This window comes from Coregonus clupeaformis, chromosome 15 (assembly GCF_020615455.1).
Source record: "Coregonus clupeaformis isolate EN_2021a chromosome 15, ASM2061545v1, whole genome shotgun sequence".
In the NCBI taxonomy this organism is placed as follows: Eukaryota; Metazoa; Chordata; class Actinopteri; order Salmoniformes; family Salmonidae; genus Coregonus; species Coregonus clupeaformis.
The window spans coordinates 22,291,166-22,314,779 of NC_059206.1; the positions used below are offsets into that span (position 1 = coordinate 22,291,166).

General features: G+C 43.2%; 1 protein-coding gene across 1 annotated transcript in view; it reads right to left on the reverse strand.

The window, feature by feature from the left end:
* Nucleotides 1-23,614, reverse strand: part of LOC121582789 (A disintegrin and metalloproteinase with thrombospondin motifs 6) — an 89,506-nt gene that overhangs the window by 23,852 nt on the left and 42,040 nt on the right. Inside the window, exons 16-19 of the mRNA XM_041898890.1 lie at nucleotides 8,211-8,313; nucleotides 6,038-6,171; nucleotides 4,187-4,310; nucleotides 1,346-1,426 (exon numbers count right to left, since the gene is read on the reverse strand). Of these exons, the coding sequence (XP_041754824.1) occupies nucleotides 1,346-1,426; nucleotides 4,187-4,310; nucleotides 6,038-6,171; nucleotides 8,211-8,313 (442 nt within the window). The remainder of the gene's footprint in view (nucleotides 1-1,345; nucleotides 1,427-4,186; nucleotides 4,311-6,037; nucleotides 6,172-8,210; nucleotides 8,314-23,614) is intronic.

A 23,614-nucleotide genomic window follows, 5' to 3' on the forward strand; every position in this document is an offset into this window, starting at 1 on the left:
CAAGACAACAGGTGGTGGCAATGTTTTGGTGTGATGTCATCACCATCATTCATCATCAACATCGTCGTACTGTAGCTCTCCTAGTGTCATTGGCAACTTTCTTTCCTCAACAGACACTGTGCAGCGCTCAGGGTGAGCTCACACACACACACACACTCTTCAGGTGAAAGCCTGGAAGAATCCCATGAATACCATTCCTGCAGGTCGTCAAAACAAAGGAGTCGTCTCCAAGCACAACACATCTCAAAATATCCATTTTCTCAGAGTTGAAATGGGGCCAAATTGAGGAGAAACGATCCAAACACTGTGTTCTCTCTCTCTCTCTCTCTCTCTCTCTCTCTCTCTCTCTCGATGATTCCTCATGCGTATGCACTTCGCAGCATTTACGCACTTTATTACAACAATATTTATTTTACTCCTCCTGTTTTGGGGGATAGCTTACAGAATTCAGTCTTTACTGCCACCTCATCTACACACCTGCACATTAAAATGATGAGCTCTCAGTCCATCTCCACTGCTAAAGGCAGCCTCACACAACTTTACCAAGACCAAATACTCCCATAGCCTTTGGGGTCTGTCACACATGATATTCAAAACAAAATCACACATTACTTGGAAGGGAAATAGAGAGTGCGATCTACACAATAGGACACAAAGTGACAATCATTAAACTTGTATACAATAATTTTTTGGGGGGATATATAGACATAATTCTATCCACTTGAATCCATGAGGGCCTCAGGGCTGTCACCAAAGGGCTGTAACTCTAACAACGCCTGATGTTTCAAAGCCTGATTTCAGTCCTCCATCAACACCCTGAGCTGTAAATTCACCACACTGTCACACGGCTAACCCCCTAGTTAATGTCAGCTCAGACAACAACACTAAATGAAATGGGCTTGTTTTATTGTTTTGATTCTGACTGTCAGAGCTGTGAATGTTGTTCTGTTTCGTCTGGAATGAAGAGGGAGAGACCAACGCGAAGACTCCCACTGGACATGCACTGAATATTTTTTATAATGTTGAAGCTATTAATTTAGTGTGAGTTAAAAATACTTCATGGCATTGTCTGCTCTGCTCTAGACTGAGAAAGCACTAGGTGGTGAGGAAAACTGGATCTTTAAACAAAGAACTGAACCAAACTGCTAATATGAAACAGGTTAATTTCATACTGCTTCACATTACTGTTAATTCATTGTGTGGAGTTATGGATTGGCCATAATGACTTATATCATTCTCAGATATATAGATTGTAAAGAAATAAAGGATTATCAAAATAATTAGAATGATGACCGTCATTTTTCTTGTTTGTTTCATTTTATAATGTTTGAATGAGATCACTTACCAATGTAGTTTTTGGACATGGCAATTTCTTTGATTTCTATGTGGACTGATCCCCTTGGTATCTGAACCACCTCCATGTAGCCTGGAAGAGAACAGGAAAAAAACATTACCGACACACAGTATTTTTAGATGCATTACTGGACATACCATAGAAGGAGAACGTGATTTTGTCTCTCTGTAGACTAGTCTTGGACCCAGAGCCAGGATGAAGCCATATCTCCACTCCGAGTCCTTCACTGGATGATGTAATTAATGCAAATATATTATGTTTCCATTTATGTTTTGACAACATGTTTCTCAACTCCCAAAACCATATGCTTTATCATTGGGTGACAAAAGGGGAAAAAACACACAGATTTCCATGAAAAATGAAGTGTTTGACTACAGTGCTCTGTTGGCCCTAGGACAGGGCTGCTCTGCCAAAAAGACAATACGTTCCTGAGTTTTTACCTTGCTTTTCTGCACGAGGATGTGTCTCCCAGAACGTGCTTACAAACTTGTGGTGTTTGGCAGCTTTCAGAAGACACAGAGGAATGGACCCTCTCTGAAACACTTACTCTTCTCTACACTGCTGTCCTTTCTACATTATACATTCTCCTTCTCTAATCCTCTTCTTCTTTACACATTACACATCCTTTTTTATCTCTACACTGAGTGTACAAAACCTGTTAAATCCACTTCAATCAATGTAGATGAAGGGGAGGAGACAGGTTAAAGAAGGGTTTGTAAGCCTTGAGACAATTGAGACATGGAGTGTGTATGTGTGCCATTCAGAGGGTGAATGGGCAAGACAAAATATTGAAGTGCCTTTGAGCAGGGTATGGTAGTAGGTGCCAGGCGCACTGGTTTGTGTCAAGTACTGCAACGCTGCAGGGTTTTTCACACTCAACAGTTTCCCGTGTGTATCAAGAATGGTCCAGCACCCAAAGGACATCTCCAGCCAATTTGACACAACTGTGGGAATCATTGGAGTGAACATGGGCCAGCATCCCTGTGGAACGCTTTCGACACCTTGTAGAGTCCATGCCATGATGAATTGAGGCTGTTCTGAGTGCAAAAGGGGGAGGTTCCTAATGATTTGTCCACTCAGTGTACAGTGAGGGAAAAAAGTATTTGATCCCCTGCTGATTTTGTACGTTTGCCCACTGACAAAGACATGATCAGTCTATAATTTTAATGGTAGGTTTATTTGAACAGTGAGAGACAGAATAAAACAACAACAAAAAATCCAGAAAAACGCATGTCAAAAATGTTGATTTGCATTTTAATGAGGGAAATAAGTATTTGACCCCTCTGCAAAACATGACTTAGTACTTGGTGGCAAAACCCTTGTTGGCAATCACAGAGGTCAGACGTTTCTTGTAGTTGGCCACCAGGTTTGCACACATCTCAGGAGGGATTTTGTCCCACTCCTCTTTGCAGATCTTCTCCAAGTCATTAAGGTTTTGAGGCTGACGTTTGGCAACTCGAATGTTCAGCTCCCTCCACAGAATTTCTATGGGATTAAGGTCTGGAGACTGGCTAGGCCACTCCAGGACCTTAATGTGCTTCTTCTTGAGCCACTCCTTTGTTGCCTTGGCCGTGTGTTTTGGGTCATTGTCATGCTGGAATTCCCATCCACGACCCATTTTCAATGCCCTGGCTGAGGGAAGGAGGTTCTCACCCAAGATTTGACAGTACATGGCCCCTTCCATCGTCCCTTTGATGCGGTGAAGTTGTCCTGTCCCCTTAGCAGAAAAACACACCCAAAGCATAATGTTTCCACCTCCATGTTTGACGGTGGGGATGGTGTTCTTGGGGTCATAGGCAGCATTCCTCCTCCTCCAAACACGGCGAGTTGAGTTGATGCCAAAGAGCTCGATTGTGGTCTCATCTGACCACAACACTTTCACCCAGTTCTCCTCTGAATCATTCAGATGTTCATTGGCAAACTTCAGACGGGCCTGTATATGTGCTTTCTTGAGCAGGGGGACCTTGCGGGCGCTGCAGGATTTCAGTCCTTCACGGCGTAGTGTGTTACCAATTGTTTTCTTGGTGACTATGGTCCCAGCTGCCTTGAGATCATTGACAAGATCCTCCCGTGTAGTTCTGGGCTGATTTCTCACCGTTCTCATGATCATTGCAACTCCACGAGGTGAGATCTTGCATGGAGCCCCAGGCCGAGGGAGATTGACAATTATTTTGTGTTTCTTCCATTTGCGAATAGTCGCACCAACTGTTGTCACCTTCTCACCAAGCTGCTTGCCGATGTTCTTGTAGCCCATTCCAACCTTGTGTAGGTCTACAATATTGTCCCTGACATCCTTGGAGAGCTCTTTGGTCTTGGCCATGGTGGAGAGTTTGGAATTTGATTGATTGATTGCTTCTGTGGACAGGTGTCTTTTATACAGGTAACAAGCTGAGATTAGGAGCACTCCCTTTAAGAGTGTGCTCCTAATCTCAGCTCGTTACCTGTATAAAAGACACCTGGGAGCCAGAAATCTTTCTGATTGAGAGGGGGTCAAATACTTATTTCCCTCTTTAAAATGCAAATCAATTTATAACATTTTTGACATGCGTTTTTCTGGATTTTTTTGTTGTTATTCTGTCTCTCACTGTTCAAATAAACCTACCATTAAAATTATAGACTGATCATTTCTTTGTCAGTGGGCAAACGTACAAAATCAGCAGGGGATCAAATACTTTTTTCCCTCACTGTATATACTACTCTCTCACTATGTGTACTTGCTCAGTGGAGAGACCTCATGACCTTTCACCTTTTCTCCAGTTTGTATGGAACTAAAACATTTGCACACCTGAAGTAAGGAGCCCTGTCAGGTTCTGTCCCCAGCCTGGGTCTTACCTCCTCTGGGTAGAGAGTCATTGAACAGTCCCTCTGTGGCCTCACAGCTGCTGCCGTCCCCTCCACACACCCGACAGCGGTCCTCCTTGGCGTCCGAACCCAGGATGTTGTCACAGCCTACGTGCTGAGAGAGGAGACAGGGTACCATGTTATATTACTTTAAGTATAACTTATACCATAGTAATAACACTGTTTAATAGTACCATAGTAATACCATAGTAATAAAGAAAAATGCTAAAGAAGTGACTTTATGTCTGTGGAAGCTGCATGGAGCAGCAGTTTTACGTCAGTTAAAACACTGACTCATGATTGGATAGTACCTGGTTAATAACCGTAGAACGACAGTTGGATGAGAGGGTCAGACTGAACAGTCGTTGAACAGTCGTTGAACAGCCAGTCTCTTTTAGAGAGCTACGGTAAAGTGAGTATTTCATAGTTGTATAGACTCTTCTAAAATGTGATAGGGAGAATTATGGGTGTCACCTTAATGACAGGAGAGAAAAATACATTTATTCTCACACATCCCTCACATTCACTCTCTCTCTCGCCCCCTTTCTTTCTTTCTCTCTCACTCTCTACTCTCTCTGTTCTCGCTCTCATTCTCTCTCTCTCCATCCACATTTCTCTGCTCTATCCCTATCTGTTTCTTCTCTCTTTCATTTTCTCTCTGTTCTCTCTCTCCCTCTGTCTTTCCCCAACACGTGCGTAGGCCTACATAAAGCATTTTGAGTATTTCTGAGCAGCCTCCAAGCAGACGGTGTTCCAGAGATTTATCACATCATGTCAGAGACTCTAGAAGACTCTAGAAGGCCAACTGCTGCTGAAATAAAAAGACACATTGGACTGTGACTAGGAATAAGCATGTCCCAGTGCTTTCTGGGAAGAAACCTCCAACACACACACACACACACACCCACACACCCTAACCTCATTGTACACATACTGTACAGTGTACACACACAGAACAAAGACAGCAGTAGATGCCAGATCTCATTAATAAACACATATTTTCAGCTTTTTTCAACTCAAAAACCTATTTTGGATGTAAATTCAAACCTTATTTTAAACAAACGCCCAGTGGTGAAATAAATGACAGTGTCTTTCAATTCAATTTCCACATTAATCTGGATAGCCAGTTTCCTGAGGAGAACTTCAAAACAATCCCAGACATGAACTGTTGAGTTGTGATAAGAGTCTAGATTAAGACCTCTGCCAATCACTCAATGAAAACCAACTGACTGAAACTCCACGTTTTGTTCTAACACTGCATTGTTCCATATTGGATAATGGTATTTCTTTGCTGTCTCTCAGCCACTTTTGCTCAGTCAGTCAGTATCATATAAACAAGGTCCCTTGAGATAAGAATGAACACAAACACTGTGACTACAAACTGTACAAACTGGGTCACAGGCTGAGTTTTGTCGGGTCAGGTTTCCTGGTCAGGTCACATGGTCAGGATCATTACATTAGGTTACAGTCATCCAGTTTATTAGCTTATCTATTATAATGTAATCAGGTCATATACAGTACATGGTACAGTGTTTCTCCTATGGAGGAGTCAGAACCCACTGGCTGGGTCCTGACTGGAAGCAGCATGGGTCTGTTTGACTGGGGTGAGACACAGCCAAAAGTGTGGGAACCAGAAGCACTACTTTAAGCAGACGTGCTACTTTTATCTGGGAAAATTTACAGTAATTGAACCTACAACATAAATGTTACCACCACTACGTCACAAGAACACTTACCACACTCAAGACAGACACACACACACACACACACACACACAAACACACACAAAGACACACACTCTCTCTTTCTCTCTATCTCTCTCTCTCTCTCTCTCTCTCTCACCTTGCACTCTCCATTGATGCAGATGTCCAGTGAGTCGGCCTGGCAGCGTGTTCCATCGATGACGGCCGGGGAGCGCTCGGTGTAGAAGTTATATCCCTCTGCCAGACAGTTCAGAGCACACGGCTTCACACCACCTGGAGCACACAGGAAAGAGTTCACAAGGTCAAACGTAGTGGACAAACATCCACAGGGCAGGGGACAACTCATGTACACATAGTTATACATACAGTAGGGAGATATCAGACAAAACGTAATATATATTAATAATGTCTGCCATTTAGCAGACGCTTTTATCCAAAGTGACTAATGGTATGCGTGCATACATTTTACGCATGGGTGGCATGACCCTTGGCGTTGTAAGTGCCATGCTCTACCGACTGAGCCACATCGACCACAAACTTGGAGACATTTCTCACAAAGTGCCTAACGATAACCTGTTCCTACACTCACAGGCCACAGACAGAAAACTAAGGTTCAGCCATAAAAATTACAGGTTCACACATATTATAACAAATGTTCTATATCACAGTTGAATCACATTATACCCATCATGTGTGCCATGATGAGTGACATGACTATGAATACATCTATAAGAAAATAATTATGTTTACTATATTGATAAAACAATTCACAGAAAACCTTTTGTGGTGCTAGTTGTGAGCCAGGAGTCCCAGGACATGAAGCAAGGCCCTGTTCTCTGCTCTCCTCTAGAGTTTGTTGATAGTAATAAAGAGTTATGTTAGTCATGCTTAGATCTGATCCTGGACCTGGGGCCTGACGTCACTTCAGCACTGACACTGGGAGAGATAGTTGGAGCTGCCATGACATAAGCCACCATGACACACCCACACACGCATACATACACAAATGCACACAAGCACACACACACACACACAGTGACATCCACACTGAGGTTACCTCCAGTCTCTACATGTAGGTTGACAGTCCAATAGATTTGTACCAGCTAGAGAGGAGCTCATAGCTTTGACTAATGAGAGTTGTGTGATAACAGAGTTCAACTTTTAGTGCAACGGCCTGGGAGAGAGTAGGACTAGACTGTGCTTTATGAGTTGCATGTGTGGGTGTGTGTGTGTGTGTATTTGTGCATGCGTGTGTGTTTCTTTGTGTGTAACTTTCCACTGCGATCTTTTGTGAAACTTTCCACTGCAATCTCTAGTGAAAATGAGAGAATGCATTCAGGTGTTGGATGTTAATTTGACCAATATTGTCGCAGAAAAATAATCCTGCAGCAACAGGATATGAACGTTTAGTCCATAATGTTGCTTGATCGGTGGTTAGGCTATTAGTTGGCCAAATTTAGGCTACATGAAAAGTGCAATACTGTTAAAGGGATACTTCGGGATGATTTACATAAATTCACTGAAAACCAGCACTAACACACAGTTATATTAAAGGGATACTTCAGGATTTTGATAATGAAGCCCTTTATCTACTTCCCCAGAGTCAGATAACTCATGGATACTATTTTTATGTCGCTGCATACAGTATGAAGGAAGTTAGAGGCATTAGCACAATGACTTGAAGTCTATGGTATATACTAGCATGCTAGCAGTTACTATAGACGTCCAGTCATTGTGCTAATGCTAGTTAGCAACTTCCTTCAAACTACACGCAGAGACATAAAAATGGTATCCATGAGTTCATCTGACTCTGGGGAAGTAGATAATGGGCTGAAATCATTATGCTCATCTGCATTTTCTGCTGTGCAGGAAAATTCTCAGCAGCAAAAGAGTGATCAAATTAAGAGCCTACATCTGTAAGGTAATAGTAAGGCCTGGTTCCAATCCATCAATTCTAGCCCAGACAGTGATGACCCAGAATTCAAGCCTCAATGGACCCAAATCCCGCCCTTCATTGAGGGCTAAAGAGTTGGAATGGCTGTCCAGAGGGCCGTCAAACACAATGTGGGAATCCCAGGAATTCTGGGCCCATCAAACAGTCCTGCCCACTGTTGGTATTAGATGGGTACACAACACAGTCACAGAGAGCAGCCTTTAGACTGTCACTGAGGGCCAGAGAGGACCACAGGCTCTGGGAAGCTACTGTATGAGGAAAGGTATCAAAGCGCCGTATAAACGTCTACAAACGGGTTGAGAAAAACAGCGGAATGGAGGGGAACGATTGATGGATTAACGCATTATTACGATCTCACCTCCAGTGTAGGGCTTCCAGTTGTAGTATTTCCCACGGAACGGCATGCTGTCGAAGTCGGCACACTGCTTCTCCCGGAAATCCCGGGATCCCGATGGACATGCCTGGAAAACAAGCAAAACAAAAACAACACTTTAGAACATGTTAGGGTAGTTAACAAAGCCTAGTTTAACTAACCTTAGTACAGTCTATTGTCTGTAAATACTTTTTTCCAAAACCGCTCTATTCTGGCCTGAGACTCTAACAGTCTGTTATGTTATTATTTCTCTCATGCAGAGAACAATATGTTTTGTGTTTGAAACAACTGCTTTGTTTCCCCTGGTGATTTGTGATGGATAATAGATCACTTATTTGAGTGGATAATTAGAAACATCCCTGCTGGGTCGGCCCTCTCTGGTGCAGACTAGACTGGGGCTGTCCTGGGGATGGTGTTAGGGCTGGGGTTAGGGCTAGGATTGGGCTGGCCTTGACTGGGGGCTGGGGCTGGGCCGAATCAACACTGTTTGGTTCAGACTAGACTGGGGCTGGAGCTGGGACAGGGGCAGGTACTGAGGCCGGGGCCAGGGCTGGGACTTGGGTTGGTGTTCTGTGCCTTGGAGGGCTCTCCAATTGGATCAGAGAAGAGGCAAACACATTATTGTTGAAAACATCCTCTGTCTGAGAACTGTCTCCCTGTCTCTCCAGATTAAATCGTGTGACTAGTGATGTCCAGCCACTCGACAACCTGCCCACTTGACTCCATCCTCTCCTCCCTTCTCCAGACCATCTCTGGAGACCTTCTCCCGTTCCTCACTTCCCTCATCAACTTATCCCTGACCACTGGCTGCGTCCCCTCTGACTTCAAGATGGCCAGATTTGCTCCCCACCTCAAGAAACCAACACTCAACCCTTCTGACGGCAAAATCTACAGACAATATTCCTTCTTTCTTTTCTTTCCAAAACAGTTAAGCATGCTGTCTCTGACCAAGTCTCTCGTTATCTCTCTCAGAACGATCTTCTTGACCCTAACCAGTCAGGCTTTGTCACGGAGGCTCTCCGCTCTTCCAAAGCTGACTCTCTCTCCTCTGTTCTCATCCTCCTAGATCTATCCGCTGCCTTCGACACTGTGAACAATAAGATCCTCTTCTCCACCCTCTCAGGGCTGCACACTCCTGGCTTGCATCCTACCTGGCAGGTCCAGCTCAGCCCAGTCAAAGCTCTTCTCTGGCCTGGCAAGGTTCCGACGGCGAGCGAGTAAACTCCCTCTTCCATCAATCATATTTGCCAATGTTCAATCATTTGAAAATAAATTGTATGACCTAAGACTAAGGTTATCCTATCAACAGGACATAAAAACTGTAATATCTTATGTTTTACCGAGTCGTGGCTGAACGACGACATGGACAACATACAGCTGGCGGGATATACGCTACATCGGCAGGATAGAACGGCTGACTCCGGTAAGACAAGGGGTGGCGGTCTGTGTATATTTGTAAACAACAGCTGGTGCATAAAATCTAATACAAAGGAAGTGTCAAGGTTTTGCTCGCCTGAGGTAGAGTATCTCATGATAAGCTGTAGACCACACTATTTACCAAGAGAGTTTTCATCTATATTTTTCGTAGCTGTCTATTTACCACCACAAACCGATGCTGGCACTAAGATTGCACTCAATGAGCTGTATAAGGCCATAAGTAAACAGGAAAATGCTCATCCAGAGGCAGCGCTCCTAGTGGCCGGGACTTTAATGCAGGGAAACTTAAATCTGTTCTACCTCATTTCTAGCAGCATGTTAAATGTGCAACCAGAGGAAAATAAACTCTATTCCACCTTTACTCCACACACAGAGACGCGTACAAAGCTCTCCCTCGCCCTACATTTGGCAAATCTGACCATAACTCTATCCTCCTGATTCCAGCTTACAAGCAAAAACTAAAGCAGGAAGCACCAGTGACTCAGTTAATAAGGAAGTGGTCAGATGACGCAGATGCTAAGCTACAGGACTGGTTTGCTAGCACAGACTGGAATATGTTCCGGGATTCTTACGATAGCATTGAGGAGTATACCACATCAGTCACTGGCTTCATCAATAAGTGCATCGATGACGTCGTCCCCACAGTGACCGTACATACATACCCCAACCAGAAGCCATGGATTACAGGTAACATCCGCACTGAGTTAAAGGGTTGAGCTGCCGCTTTCAAGGAGCGGGACTCTAACCCGGACGCTTATAAGAAATCCCGCTATGCCCTCCAACGAACCATCAAACAGGCAAAGAGTCAATACAGGACTAAGATTGAATCGTACTACACCGGCTCCGACGCTCGTCGGATGTGGCAGGGCTTGAAAACAATTACAGACTACAAAAGGAAGCACAGCCGTGAGCTGCCCAGTGACACAAGCCTACCAGACGAGCTAAATCACTTCTATGCTCGCTTCGAGGCAAGCAACACTGAAGCATGCATGAGAGCATCAACTGTTCCGGATGACTATGTGATCACGCTCTCCGTAGCCGATGTGAGTAAGACTTTTAAGCAATTCAACATTCAGAAGGCCGCAGGACCAGACGGATTATCAGGACGTGTACTCCGAGCATGCGCTGACCAACTGGCAAGTGTCTTCACTAACATTTTCAACATGTCCCTGACTGAGTCTGTAATACCAACATGTTTCAAGCAGACCACCATAGTCCCTGTGCCCAAGAACACTAAGATAACCTGCCTAAATGACTACCGACCCGTAGCACTCATGTCTGTAGCCATGAAGTGCTTTGAAAGGCTGGTCATGGCTCACATCAACACCATTATCCCAGAAACCCTAGACCCACTCCAATTTGCATACCGCTCCAACAGATCCACAGATGATGCAATCTCTATTGCACTCCACACTGCCCTTTCCCACCTGGACAAGAGGAACACCTACGTGAGAATGCTATTCATTGACTACAGCTCAGCGTTCAACACCATAGTGCCCTCAAAGCTCATCACTAAGCTAAGGACCCTGGGACTAAACACCTCCCTCTGCAACTGGATCCTGGACTTCCTGATGGGCCACTCCCAGGTGGTAAGGGTAGGTAACAACACATCTGCCACGCTGATCCTCAACACGGGGGCCGCTCAAGGGTGCGTGCTCAGTCCCTTCCTGTACACCCTGTTCACTCATGACTGCATGGCCAGGCACGACTCCAACACCATCATTAAGTTTGCCGACGACACAACAGTGGTAGGCCTGATCACCGACAACGATGAGACAGCCTATAGGGAGGAGGTCAGAGACCTGGCCGTGTGGTGCCAGGATAACAACCTCTCCCTCAACGTGATCAAGACTCCAGCCCCCCTAGCCATAGACTGTTCTCTCTGCTACCGCACGGCAAGCGGTACTGGAGCGCCAAGTCTAGGTCCAAAAGGCTTCTTAACAGCTTCTACCCCCAAGCCATAAGACTCCTGAACAGCTAATCATGGCTACCCGGACTATTTGCATTGGTTTGATTTGAAACGTCAAATTTCGAAGTGTTTAAGGTTAAGTTGAGGCATTAACTCCGAATTTTTAAGGTTAGGGTTAAATTTAGGCATTAACTCTGAAATCCTAAGGTTAAGCATTAACTCTGAATGGTTAAGGTAAGGGCTAAGGTTTGGGATAGGCAAAAAACGAAATCTCAAAAACAACTTTCTATCGCTGGATTCAAACTTGCAACCTTTGGAATCAGAGGCAGATGCTTACGCCCATCCGCCATCCCCGTCCACAACGCCCTAGCAAAACAGAGACTTACTAAAATGTCCATGTGTGTGTGTGTGTGTGTGTGTGTGTGTGTGTGTGTGTGTGTGTGTGTGTGTGTGTGTGTGTGTGTGTGTGTGTGTGTGTGTGTGTGTGAGGGCCAACAGCACTTTCCCTCAGGACAAATTAAGACTCTCAGTGAGCTCAGGTCAAAGCTATATACTGTATTTCACAGGCTGAAAGTAGAGCAGGATAAACAGGCCTGAACACACACGCACGCACTACAGGCCTGAACCCAGCTGAAGGAAAGGGTGACTTTCATTACTATTGAAGTAAGGGCCAATCCCCAGTCAGTTCCATACACTTACATCAAACATGCAGCTCTGGTGAGAAAAGACAGACTGAAATACAGTACTAGGGTGTTAAGATTAGTGATTTAATCATTTATGTGATGTTGATCAAGACAACTATCAACTATATCAAAGAATGCCAATGTGCTTGAGTTTTTTTTCTCCAATATTGAGTTTTTCCCACTATGCTGCTGGAACTAGAAGGTATGGATACAACCCTCTCAATCACTCTTATTGTAACCAGCATTTTCTCCAGCCTCTCTAGAGTTAACACACAGTCTATGTGAGCCACTACAGAGGAACTTCCAACAGGCCTCCCTCCCTCCATTGTTGTCCTGCTTCCAATTAAGAGGTGACATTTAATAGTACACACACACAGATGACATTTAGAAGTGACATTTTGATATCCCTAACACAGTCCTGATATGAACTGACTGCAGGGGACAGTGCCAGGGAGGGAGGGAGCATTATCTCATTGTTGTGAAAGAGAGAACAATTGAGTGCTGACCTCTGCTCAGCAGGGAACAATGTCCAGGGCAGGAACCGCAGGCCATAGGGGGGCTGGGAGTCTGTGTAAATGAATTAAGTCATAATACACACACACTCACACACCACGCCGGTCAGCGCTGTGGGAGAGGTTAGCCTTTAGCTCAGACCCCATGTCTAGCGGCTAGCGATCTCCTCTGTAGCCGTGGGGTTAGTCTAGCGTGTGTGTATGTTATGACTTAATTATTTTACACACACACACTCCCAGTGTGTGACCTTCATTACTACAAGGCTTCATGTCCAGGCCAGAGCTGTCAACGCCAGACTCGCTCTACGCTTTCTGCTCTCTCTGAAATGACGATACGTGTTTGTGTGTGAGTGTGAGTGTGAGTGTGAGTGAGAGTGAGTGAGTGTGTGCGTGTGTGTGTGTGCGTGTGTGCGTGCGTGTGTAGGAGCGTGCGTACGCGCTACGGTCGGGGCAATGAAACGGTGGTCTGGGACTATGTTTGTTTTTCAAAGTAAACGTTCGATGCTTGCTCTCAACTGTTATTTTTAAGATTTGTGGTCGAGTATTCACAAGCCTCCTAACTGGCTCAATTTTCAGCTTCAGAAAAAAAGGCCCACCTTGAAATAGTTAGGAGGAGTGGGGGGCTGGGGGTGATGAGTTTGTAGCCATACACAATATTTGTTCAAAGTATTATTTAGGACTAAAGTAATGTATTTGAAATAACTTTCATAGAATTTAATGAAACATTTTGTATTGCTTTGTGTGTAACAATAAGATCTTACTGAGCTGTTTGAAACGTTTGTTGTTTCAACACAAACAAAACCTAAATTCACCATGACAAAAGCATTTGACCATTGTGTTCACCAAGCTAGCATCCTCAGTGCTCTCTGTTTTCCCAAAACCGCTCATGCGTTAAATCTTCCATCAATCAAAGTCATTGATACTCCATTCAGTACCTTGACAGAGTCAGAGAGGCAGGTGAATGCCTTTAGTGAATGGCTGATGTTTACTTTGCTCTTCCAACAGGGAACAATGAACAACTTAACCCTTTACAGGAGGTCATGCCTTTTTAGAATCTTCTTCCTCCTAGCAACCTTAAAAATAGAGGAATCCCAGCAAACCGGGAACATTCCCAGAACATAAGGTACGATTCCCATTAAGTCCTAACATTAGGATGATTCCCACGGGGGGCCAGTATGAAAAATGTATGCACTCACTAACTGTAAGTCACTCTGGATAAGAGCGTCTGCTAAATGACTAAAATGTCAAATGTACCAGTAATGTTTTCCCAGCAAACCAACATTGGTTCTGTGCAAGTTCCAAGAACGTTCGTTAGATTGCGGTAAATGTTTTCAGAACACAAAAACTGTCCGGTTGTGCTGATGATTATACAATGTTTGTATAAAACACTTGCCTAATGCTGCAAGAACGTTCCCAGAATACATTTTGTCTGTTCCCAGAATGTTTAATTAGGTTGTGGTAACAGTGGTGAGAACATTGTGGGGACATCACAAAAGATATGTTCCCAAAACACACAAAAACTGTGCAGTTGTGTGGATGATTCTACAATGCACTTTTAGAGTGCAAAAAACATTCACCAGATATTACAAGATCATTCCTAGAACACATGTTTTCTGTTCTTTAAAGGTTCTCAAAATGTTTCATTAGGTTGTGGGAACAGTCTGGTGGGAACGTTGTGGGGACATCACAAAATATATGTTCCCAAAACACAAAAACTGTCCAGTTGTGCTGACATTCAGATATTGTTTGCACAAAATCAGAGTGCACAAAACATTCCTTGGATGTTGCAAGAATATTGACAGAACGGTCTTTCTGAGTTCTTTAAAGGTTCCCAGAACATTTCATTAGGTTGTGGGAACAGTGTGGGTACATTACATTACATTTACATTTACGTCATTTAGCAGACGCTCTTATCCAGAGCGACTTACAGGAGCAATTAGGGTTAAGTGCCTTGCTCAAGGGCACATCGACAGATTTTTTCACCTAGTCGGCTCGGGGATTAGAACCAGCGACCTTTCGGTTACTGGCACAACGCTCTTACCCACTAAGCTACCTGCCGCCCAATTACAAGAGGTACAGTGCCTTCAGAAAGTATTCACACCCCTTTTTCACCCCCATTAAAATGGATTAAATTGAGATTTTATGTCACTGGCCTATACACAATACCCCATAATGTCTAGTCATGGTAATTAGGCTTCTCCAAGCTCTGATGCTGCTGATGGTCATTAGTAGCCTACCAAACTTGCTAACTGCCTAGTACTCAGCATTCTATTGTCCTTCTAATCACTCTGGCATCAATGCAAATGTGATCTAAAATCTAATCAACACTTCATGAGAGGCAATGAGCTCATGTTGTGCAACATTTCTATAGGCTATGCAATCGCGTGAGACAACAGAGTGATGGCTTCTATTAAAAAGAGGAGGATCCCATCAGCTTTCTATAGGCTAGGCCTACTATATTTATATCTCAACTTTCCTAATATTAAGCATATTGCTTCTCTTTACAACAGGAGTATAGCCTACCAGGCTGGCATGAAAATGAACCACAGGAAAAGCGTCCTCCATTTGCTATTTAAGTGCATAGATTACATGTATTTTCTTCCCCCTGACCCTGTTTCGAGACAGGTGCTTGATTATGGTCCATTCTAAATCAAACCAAATTTCACACATTGTCACAGTTCCCTCAGCCAGAACCCAGAAGCAGACCAGGACAAGGAGAGTTGAACGAAAGTGAGGGTTTATTCAGATAACAAAAAGGTGCAGAATAATCCAGGGACAGAGCGGGCGGCGTGGTTGAGTAGTTGGGGGTGCAGTCTGGGTCCAGTGATGGCTCGGCAGCCGCCGACCATCAGGCAGAGGTGGGGTGAAGGTTCCGGACGTGTGACTGCAGGTGGAACAAAAACGGAGGTAAGGACACAAAAACTCAACAAAGTACAAAATAACAAAACTCACGCTAGAACGCTCACTGATACACAGAACACCTACTGTTCATGGCTAACGATCCGGCAGGAACTGGATGTTGGGCCAGAGCCTAAGAAAGGTGCTGATTAGGCCCAGGTGTGCAGATTGCTAACAGGAATCAGGTGCGGAAACCAGAGCGCTCCCCGGAGCGTTCCCGAACCCTCGGGAAACTGGAGCTTACGACCAGACCCCGACTCAGACAGCCGGGATCGTTACACACATTTTATTTAGTATATGTAAAGACAAGATTAAATCAAGAATAGTCTGATGGGTGACAATATTAGCCTATCACTTGTGAATTACATATTATCACTTAAATGATGCCCAGCATAAGGCAAGAAACAATGCATAGGTTTTTTTTGCGACTTTTTCAAATCATAGTCCCACGCCTCATGTAGCCTAGCCCATAGACCTATATGTTTTGATAAGGTTTGTATCACAACTAAAGTGGCCAAATCACTTCTTAAAATTAAGCACATTAATGCGCTTTACAATGGGTGTAGAGCCTAACTGGCATACAGTTGAAGTCAGAAGTTTACATACACCTTAGCCAAATACATTTAAACTCAGTTTTTCACAATTCCTGACATTTAATCCTTAGTAAAAATTCCCTGTCTTAGGTCAGTTAGGATCACCACTTTATTTTAAGAATGTGAACTGTCAGAATAATAGTAGAGAGAATGATTTATTTCAGCTTTTATTTCTTTAATCACATTCCCAGTGGGTCAGAAGTTGACATACACTCAATTAGTATTTGGTACCATTGCCTTTAAATTGTTTAACTTGAGTAAAACATTTCAGGTAGCATTCCACAAGCTCCCCACAATAAATTGGGTGAATTTTGGCCCATTCCTTCTGACAGAGCTGGTGTAACTGAGTCAGGTTTGTAGTCCTCCTTGCTCGCACATGCTTTTTCAGTTCTGCCCACACATTTTCTATAGGATTGAGGTCAGAGCTTTGTGATGGCCACTCCAATACATTTACATTTTTACATTTTAGTCATTTAGCAGACGCTCTTATCCAGAGCGACTTACAGTTAGTGCATACATTTTCATACTACCCCCCCAGGGGAAACGAACCCACAACCCTGGCGTTGCAAGCGCCATGCTCTACCAATACCTTGACTTGTTGTCCTTAAGCCATTTTGCCACAACTTTGGAAGTATGCTTGGGGTCATTGTCCATTTGGAAGACCCATTTGCGACCAAGCTTTAACTTCCTGACTGATGTCTTGAGATGTTGCTTCAATATATCCACATAATTTTCCTTGCTCATGATGCCATCTATTTTGTGAAATGCACCAGTCCCTCCTGCAGCAAAGCACCCCCACAGCATGATGCTGCCACCCCCGTGCTTCACGGTTGGGATGGTGTTCTTCGGCTTGCAAGCAACTCCCTTTTTCCTCCAAACACAACAATGGTCATTATGGCCAAACAGTTCTATTTTTGTTTCATCAGACCAGAGGACATTTCTACAAAAAGTAAGATCTTTGTCCCCATGTGCAGTTGCAAACGGTAGTCTGGCTTTTTTATGGCGGTTTTGGAGCAGTGGCTTCTTCCTTGCTGAGCGGTCTTTCAGGTTATGTCAATATAGGACTCGTTTTACTGTGGATATAGATACTTTTGTACCTGTTTCCTCCAGCATCTTCACAAGGTCATTTGCTGTTGTTCTGTTTCATCTCTAGGAGACTTCCTGAGCGGTATGACGGCTGCGTGGTCCCATGGTGTTTATACTTGCGTACTATTGTTTGTACAGATGAACGTGGTACCTTCAGGCGTTTGGAAATTGCTCTCAAGGATGAACCAGACTTGTGGAGGTCTACAATTTTTTTCTGAGGTCTTGGCTGATTTCTTTTGATTTTCCCATGATGTCAGGCAAAGAGGCACTGAGTTTGAAGGTAGGCCTTGAAATACATCCACAGGTACACCTCCAATTGCCTCAAATGATGTCAATTAGCCTATCAGAAGCTTCTAAAGCCATGACATAATTTTCTAAGGTGTTTAAAGGCACAGTCAACTTAGTGTATGTAAACTTCTGACCCACTGGAATTGTGATACAGTGAATTATAAGTGAAATAATCTGTCTGTAAACAATTGTTGGAAAAATTACTTGTGTTATGCACAAAGTAGATGTCCTAACCGACTTGCCAAAACTATAGTTTGTTAACAAGAAATTTGTGGAGTGGTTGAAAAACGAGTTTTAATGACTCCAACCTAAGTTTATGTAAACTTCCGACTTCAACTGTACATACGCAGCGCGTGAGTTTCAAGTTTGGGGAAGATAATTTTCACCAAAACAATGCACCTTTATAATAAAAGCATTACATGCATAACCGCATTTGCGGTCACTTTTGATAATGGTGTTTTCCCGCTAATGGAACATTCATGCTTATAGCCTACTGCCGTGTGCGCATTGCTGCACTTATAATGTGAAGAAATAGCCTAATAGTTTATCAACATTTTAAGCTAAACATTCTGATCTGTTGCGTCAGCCACATTGCTTAAAACATTTTTTGGGATGCTAGTGGTTGTATTCATTTGGGATCTATCGCATCCCACAACTGTCCCAGACTATGTTTGGAATATTTTTTTCTCGCACAGAATAGAATACGTCAACTTTTGTACTATGGGGGATAGTAGATTGACATAGGCTAGTGGTTTTGCTGTTCATTAGGCCTACTCATCTTGATGGCTGACGAAAAGTAAATGTGGGCAGTTCTTCCAATATCTTCAATATGAGTCTCGGAATTGGATAAGGACATGAGCAGTTGCGTCCCCGATGTGGCTGTCTTCACCTGTAGCCTGTGAGAAAGACCCGATCACATGACGGAGAGCCATGTGAGTGAGAGGTGCTTCGGAGCACACAGCACGTATGGAGAAAGGAATAACAATTATTCAACAACTACAGACCAGTATCTCTTCTTTCTTTTCTCTCCAAAACTCTTGAGTGTGCCATCTATAGCCAACTCTCCTGCTATCTCTCTCAGAATGACCTTCTTGATCCAAACCAGTCAGGTTTCAAGACTGGTCATTCAACTGAGACTGCTCTTCTCTGTGTCACGGAGGCTCTCCGCACTACTAAAGCTAACTCTCTCCTCTGCTCTCATCCTTCTAGACCTATCTGCTGCCTTTGATACTGTGAACCAGCAGATCCTCCTCTCCACCCTCTCCGAGTTGGGCATCTCCGGCGCGGCTCACTCTTGGATTGCGTCCTACCTGACAGGTCGCTCCTACCAGGTGGCGTGGCGAGAATCTGTCTCCGCACCACGTGCTCTCACCACTGGTGTCCCCCAGGGCTCAGTTCTAGGCCCTCTCCTATTCTCTCTATACACCAAGTCACTTGGCTCTGTCATATCCTCACATGGTCTCTCCTATCATTGCTACGCAGATGACACACAATTAATCTTCTCCTTTCCCCCTTCTGATAACCAGGTGGCGAATCGCATCTCTGCAGGTCTGGCAGACATATCAGTGTGGATGTCGGTCACCACCTCAAGCTGAACCTTGGCAAGACGGAGCTGCTCTTCCTCCCGGGGAAGGACTGCCCGCTCCATGATATTGCCATCACGGTTGACAACTCTGTTGTGTCCTCCTCCCAGAGTGCAAAGAACCTTGGCGTGACCCTGGACAACACCCTGTCGTTTTCCGCTAACATCAAAGCGGTGACCCGATCCTGTAGGTTCATGCTCTACAACATTCGCAGAGTACGACCCTACCTTACACAGGAAGCGGCACAGGTCCTAATCCAGGCACTTGTCATCTCCCGTCTGGATTACTGCAACTCGCTGTTGGTTGGGCTCCCTGCCTGTGCCATTAAACCCCTACAACTCATCCAGAACGCTGCAGCCCGTCTGGTGTTCAACCTTCCCAAGTTCTCTCACGTCACCCCGCTCCTCCGCACACTCCACTGGCTTCCAGTTGAAGCTCGCATCTGCTACAAGACCATGGTGCTTGCCTACGGAGCTGTGAGGGGAACGGCACCTCCTTACCTTCAGGCTCTGATCAGTCCCTACACCCAAACGAGGGCATTGCGTTCTTCCACCTCTGGCCTGCTGGTCCCCCTACCTCTGCGGAAGCACAGTTCCCGCTCAGCCCAGTCAAAACTGTTCGCTGCTCTGGCACCCCAATGGTGGAACAATCTCCCTCACGACGCCAGGACAGTCACTGACTACCTTCCGGAGACACTTGAAACCTTACCTCTGGGATAGTATACAAGTAATCCTTCTACCCCCCCTACCCCACCCCCACAAAAAAATAATAATAATAAAAAAAAAATTAAACACGTGTAATTATATTCAGCCCAAGGGCACAATGGTCACTGGCTGCAAAAGGCATGGATTTTTTTAGGGGGCATTACGGCCACACAAAGGGGATGCTGCCGGGAAATTCAAGGCATTATCAAGTGCTTGTCAAATTGTGAATGAGAGACTGATGAAGTGTGTACAGCATGTACAAGAAACAAAGCAGAGCTCATGCCTTTCATGCAACTTTTTTCAAATCATCATTAGAGTCGCATCATGCAGCCTTAGAATGTATTAAAAATCTAAACATATAGCCCAACGTTTGTATCACAACTAAAGTTACATAAATAACTCTAAATTAAGCATATAGAAGTACCTGTTTCTTTGTTAACCGCTCAACACAGAATAGTCGCATGTGCGCACTCCCTCAAATCATTTGGAGAAAATATCATTTCTATTTTATTCAGCTATGTTCAATTGTATTCTTCATACTTTAAAATACTATAAAATAATGCCATGGAATTCTAAGCAAATCTTGTCTGCTAAATGAGTGTAGCCCACAACCATATGGCATAGCCAGATCAGGACCTAACATAAGGACAACTCAGAGTATGCTATTCTGTTCTTCTGAAAAAGACTACAGATTCTTTAGACCTGTCTAAAATAAATAATGGATTTATTGTGAAGGTGTAGGCTATATTACATGGATTTATTATACTTTTTAAAATGGAGACGTTCCAAAGGTCTGCATCAGTGGCTTGTAGGCTATGTGTGGAAGCCAGGAGATGCTAAATGTGTTTATGTTAATTAACGGTCAATTACCGTGAGACCGGCAGCTATTTGCTTGACAATCACCGGCTGACGAAATTTCGTGACCGCCACAACCCTAACCCCACACATACAATTATCTGTAAGGTCCTTCAGTGAATTTCAAACACAAATTCAACCACAAAGAACAGTTTTCCAATGCCTCACAAAGAAGAGCACCTATTGGTAGTAGGCTTCAGCGGTATACCGGGGTATTTGGAAATAGCCAGGGAAGGATTTTTCAATACCGTCAATACCGTTGAAACTATTTATTTGACGTTTTTCAATACATTTAAATATTTGTAGCTATTTTTTAAGTAAATACCTGCAGTCAACTTGTGCAATGCATTAGGAGATAAAGCAGATTGCGTTCTTATTTCACCTGTCACATTATTTTACATTATGAAGCTTACTTAGTTCCCCAGCACCGTTAAGACAGTCAAGTGTTTGTTTGTAAATAGCACAACAGGAGTCCAGCTGTATATTGACAGGGGTCGCATTTTATACTGAAAGTCAACAGTGTTTTTTTTCCCTTTAATAGAGTAATCAAGGACGTGCAACTATAGTGTTCCTTCACAGAAAATACATTAGTGCAACACATTCGACATAAAATAGCTTCATTTTCATGAGATGACAACAGAAGTGCAACGCTATTTGGCTGGCAGCTGCACAAGTAAATGAGCTTACAATGAAAAAGGTATTTTTTGTAAAAACAATGCATGGCCATAGTATTTCTAATGTTTATCATAGAAAGAATGTAACCAGCTACATTTCCTAATGTTTTGCTTAAAGTTCCTCTTGCATTTTACCTGAGAAAAGTAGGCTGGCTACACCAAGAAAAGTACCAGAGAAAAGAAGCTACACATCAGTCAGAACGCTGTCTGCTGATAGAATGCCCGTTGGTGAATTCTCATCCGAGTTTAGAAGTGCAACTGAAGCACAATATTAGTCTGATGCCGAGCAGAAATTACAAGAAGCATTTTAGATTTGTGTTTACAAAACGCAGCAAGATATTTCTTAAGCGTTTTATCTTTTTTTTCTACGTGAAAAACGCAGAATTATGCTTAACAAGACCCTTAGTTTAACTTGCTATCTAAGTAAGTGGCTGAATTAATAAAGTGACGGGGCATCATATTGTGTTAGCTTTCTGCCATGTTTGAGAAGGCAAAGCCCTTTGGATTAGTTATTTGTACAGCTGCCACTGCTATCTTGATTTCCTTGCGTTTTTTCTCCTCTCCGTTCTCAGTCTGTCTGCTCCTCCAGACTCCACAGTTCACAGAGACACAGCATGTAGACATGCTATTGGAGAGCCAGTACTGCATGCGTCAAAACATTGTTCATTTGTTCACATTCGCTTGTAAATGTCCAAACTCACCAAAAATGACATTTGGTAGCTCCTACCTATGTATAACTTTATGAGCTGGATTGAAATTCATTTATTTTCATTTGCACTCGTTAGCATATTTAGCTAGCAGCCTAATTCGCTATTACTTGTTTTGTTAGCATTCTTGTAATAGACTCCCAATGTTGTTGTTTTTTCATTTTTGGGCACCCACTTGTGTATTAAACTGGTAATACCGTAAATCCTGAGGTGAGAGAAGGACGGTATGATAATATCAAAATCTGGATACCCCCCACCATAATTGGTAGATGGGTAAAACTTAAAAAAGCAGACATTGAATATCCCTTTGACTATGGTGATGTTATTAATTACACTTTGGATTGGTGTATCAATACACCCAGTCACTGTAAAGATACATGCGTCCTTCCTAACTCAGTTGCCGGAGAGGAAGGAAACCGCTCAGGGATTTCACCATGAGGCCAATGGTGACTTTAAAACAGTTACAGAGTTTAATGGCTTTGATAGGAGATAACTGAGGATGGATCAACAACATTGTAGTTACTCTACAATACTAACCTAAATGATAGAGTGAAAAGAAGGAAGCCTGTACAGAATATAAATATTTTTTGTAAAACTGCAAAAAATGTGGCAAAGAAATGTTTGGGGCAAATTGCTTACCAAGACGACATTGAATGTTCCTGAGTGGCCTAGTTACAGTTTTGACTTAAATCAGCTTGAAAATCTAAGGCTAGACATGAAAATGGCTGTCTAGCAATGTTCAACAACCAACTTGACAGAGCTTGAAGAATTTTAAAAAGAATAATTGGCTAATATTGTGCAATCCAGGTGTGCAAAGCTCTTAGAGACTTACCCAGAAAGACTCACAGCTGTAATCGCTGCCAAAGGTGATTCTAACATGTATATTCAGGGGTGTGAATACTTATGTAAATGAGATATTTCTGTATTTCATTTTCAATAGATTTGCAAAACTTTCTAAAAACATGTTTTCACTTTGTCATTATGGGGTATTTTGTGTAGATGGGTGAGATCAATTTAATCAATTTTGAATTTGGGCTGTAACATGACAAAATGTGAAAGAAGTCTGAAGGCACTGTAGGTTTCCAAAACACCAAAATATGCTCAGTTGTGATGACATTCATACAATGTTTACAAGTTAGGTTGCACAGGACATTCCCTTAATGTTGTAAGAATGTTGACAGAACACCTGTTCTAAGTTATTTAAAGGTTCCCAGAACATTTAATTAAGTTATGGGAGTTGTCTGGGATGTTGCAAGAATATTCTTGTGATATTCACGAAGGTTGTCAAGAACATTTAGAAAATGTTATATTTAAGTTTTACCTAATATTACCACAACATTTTCAGCATCCAAATGTGTAGATCCTTAAAGTAAATTGGAATACGTACCCATTATGTTTCTCTCCATATTTAAATGCAATTCACATTTGAGGACTACATTGTAGGCGCACTAAAAGGTGAT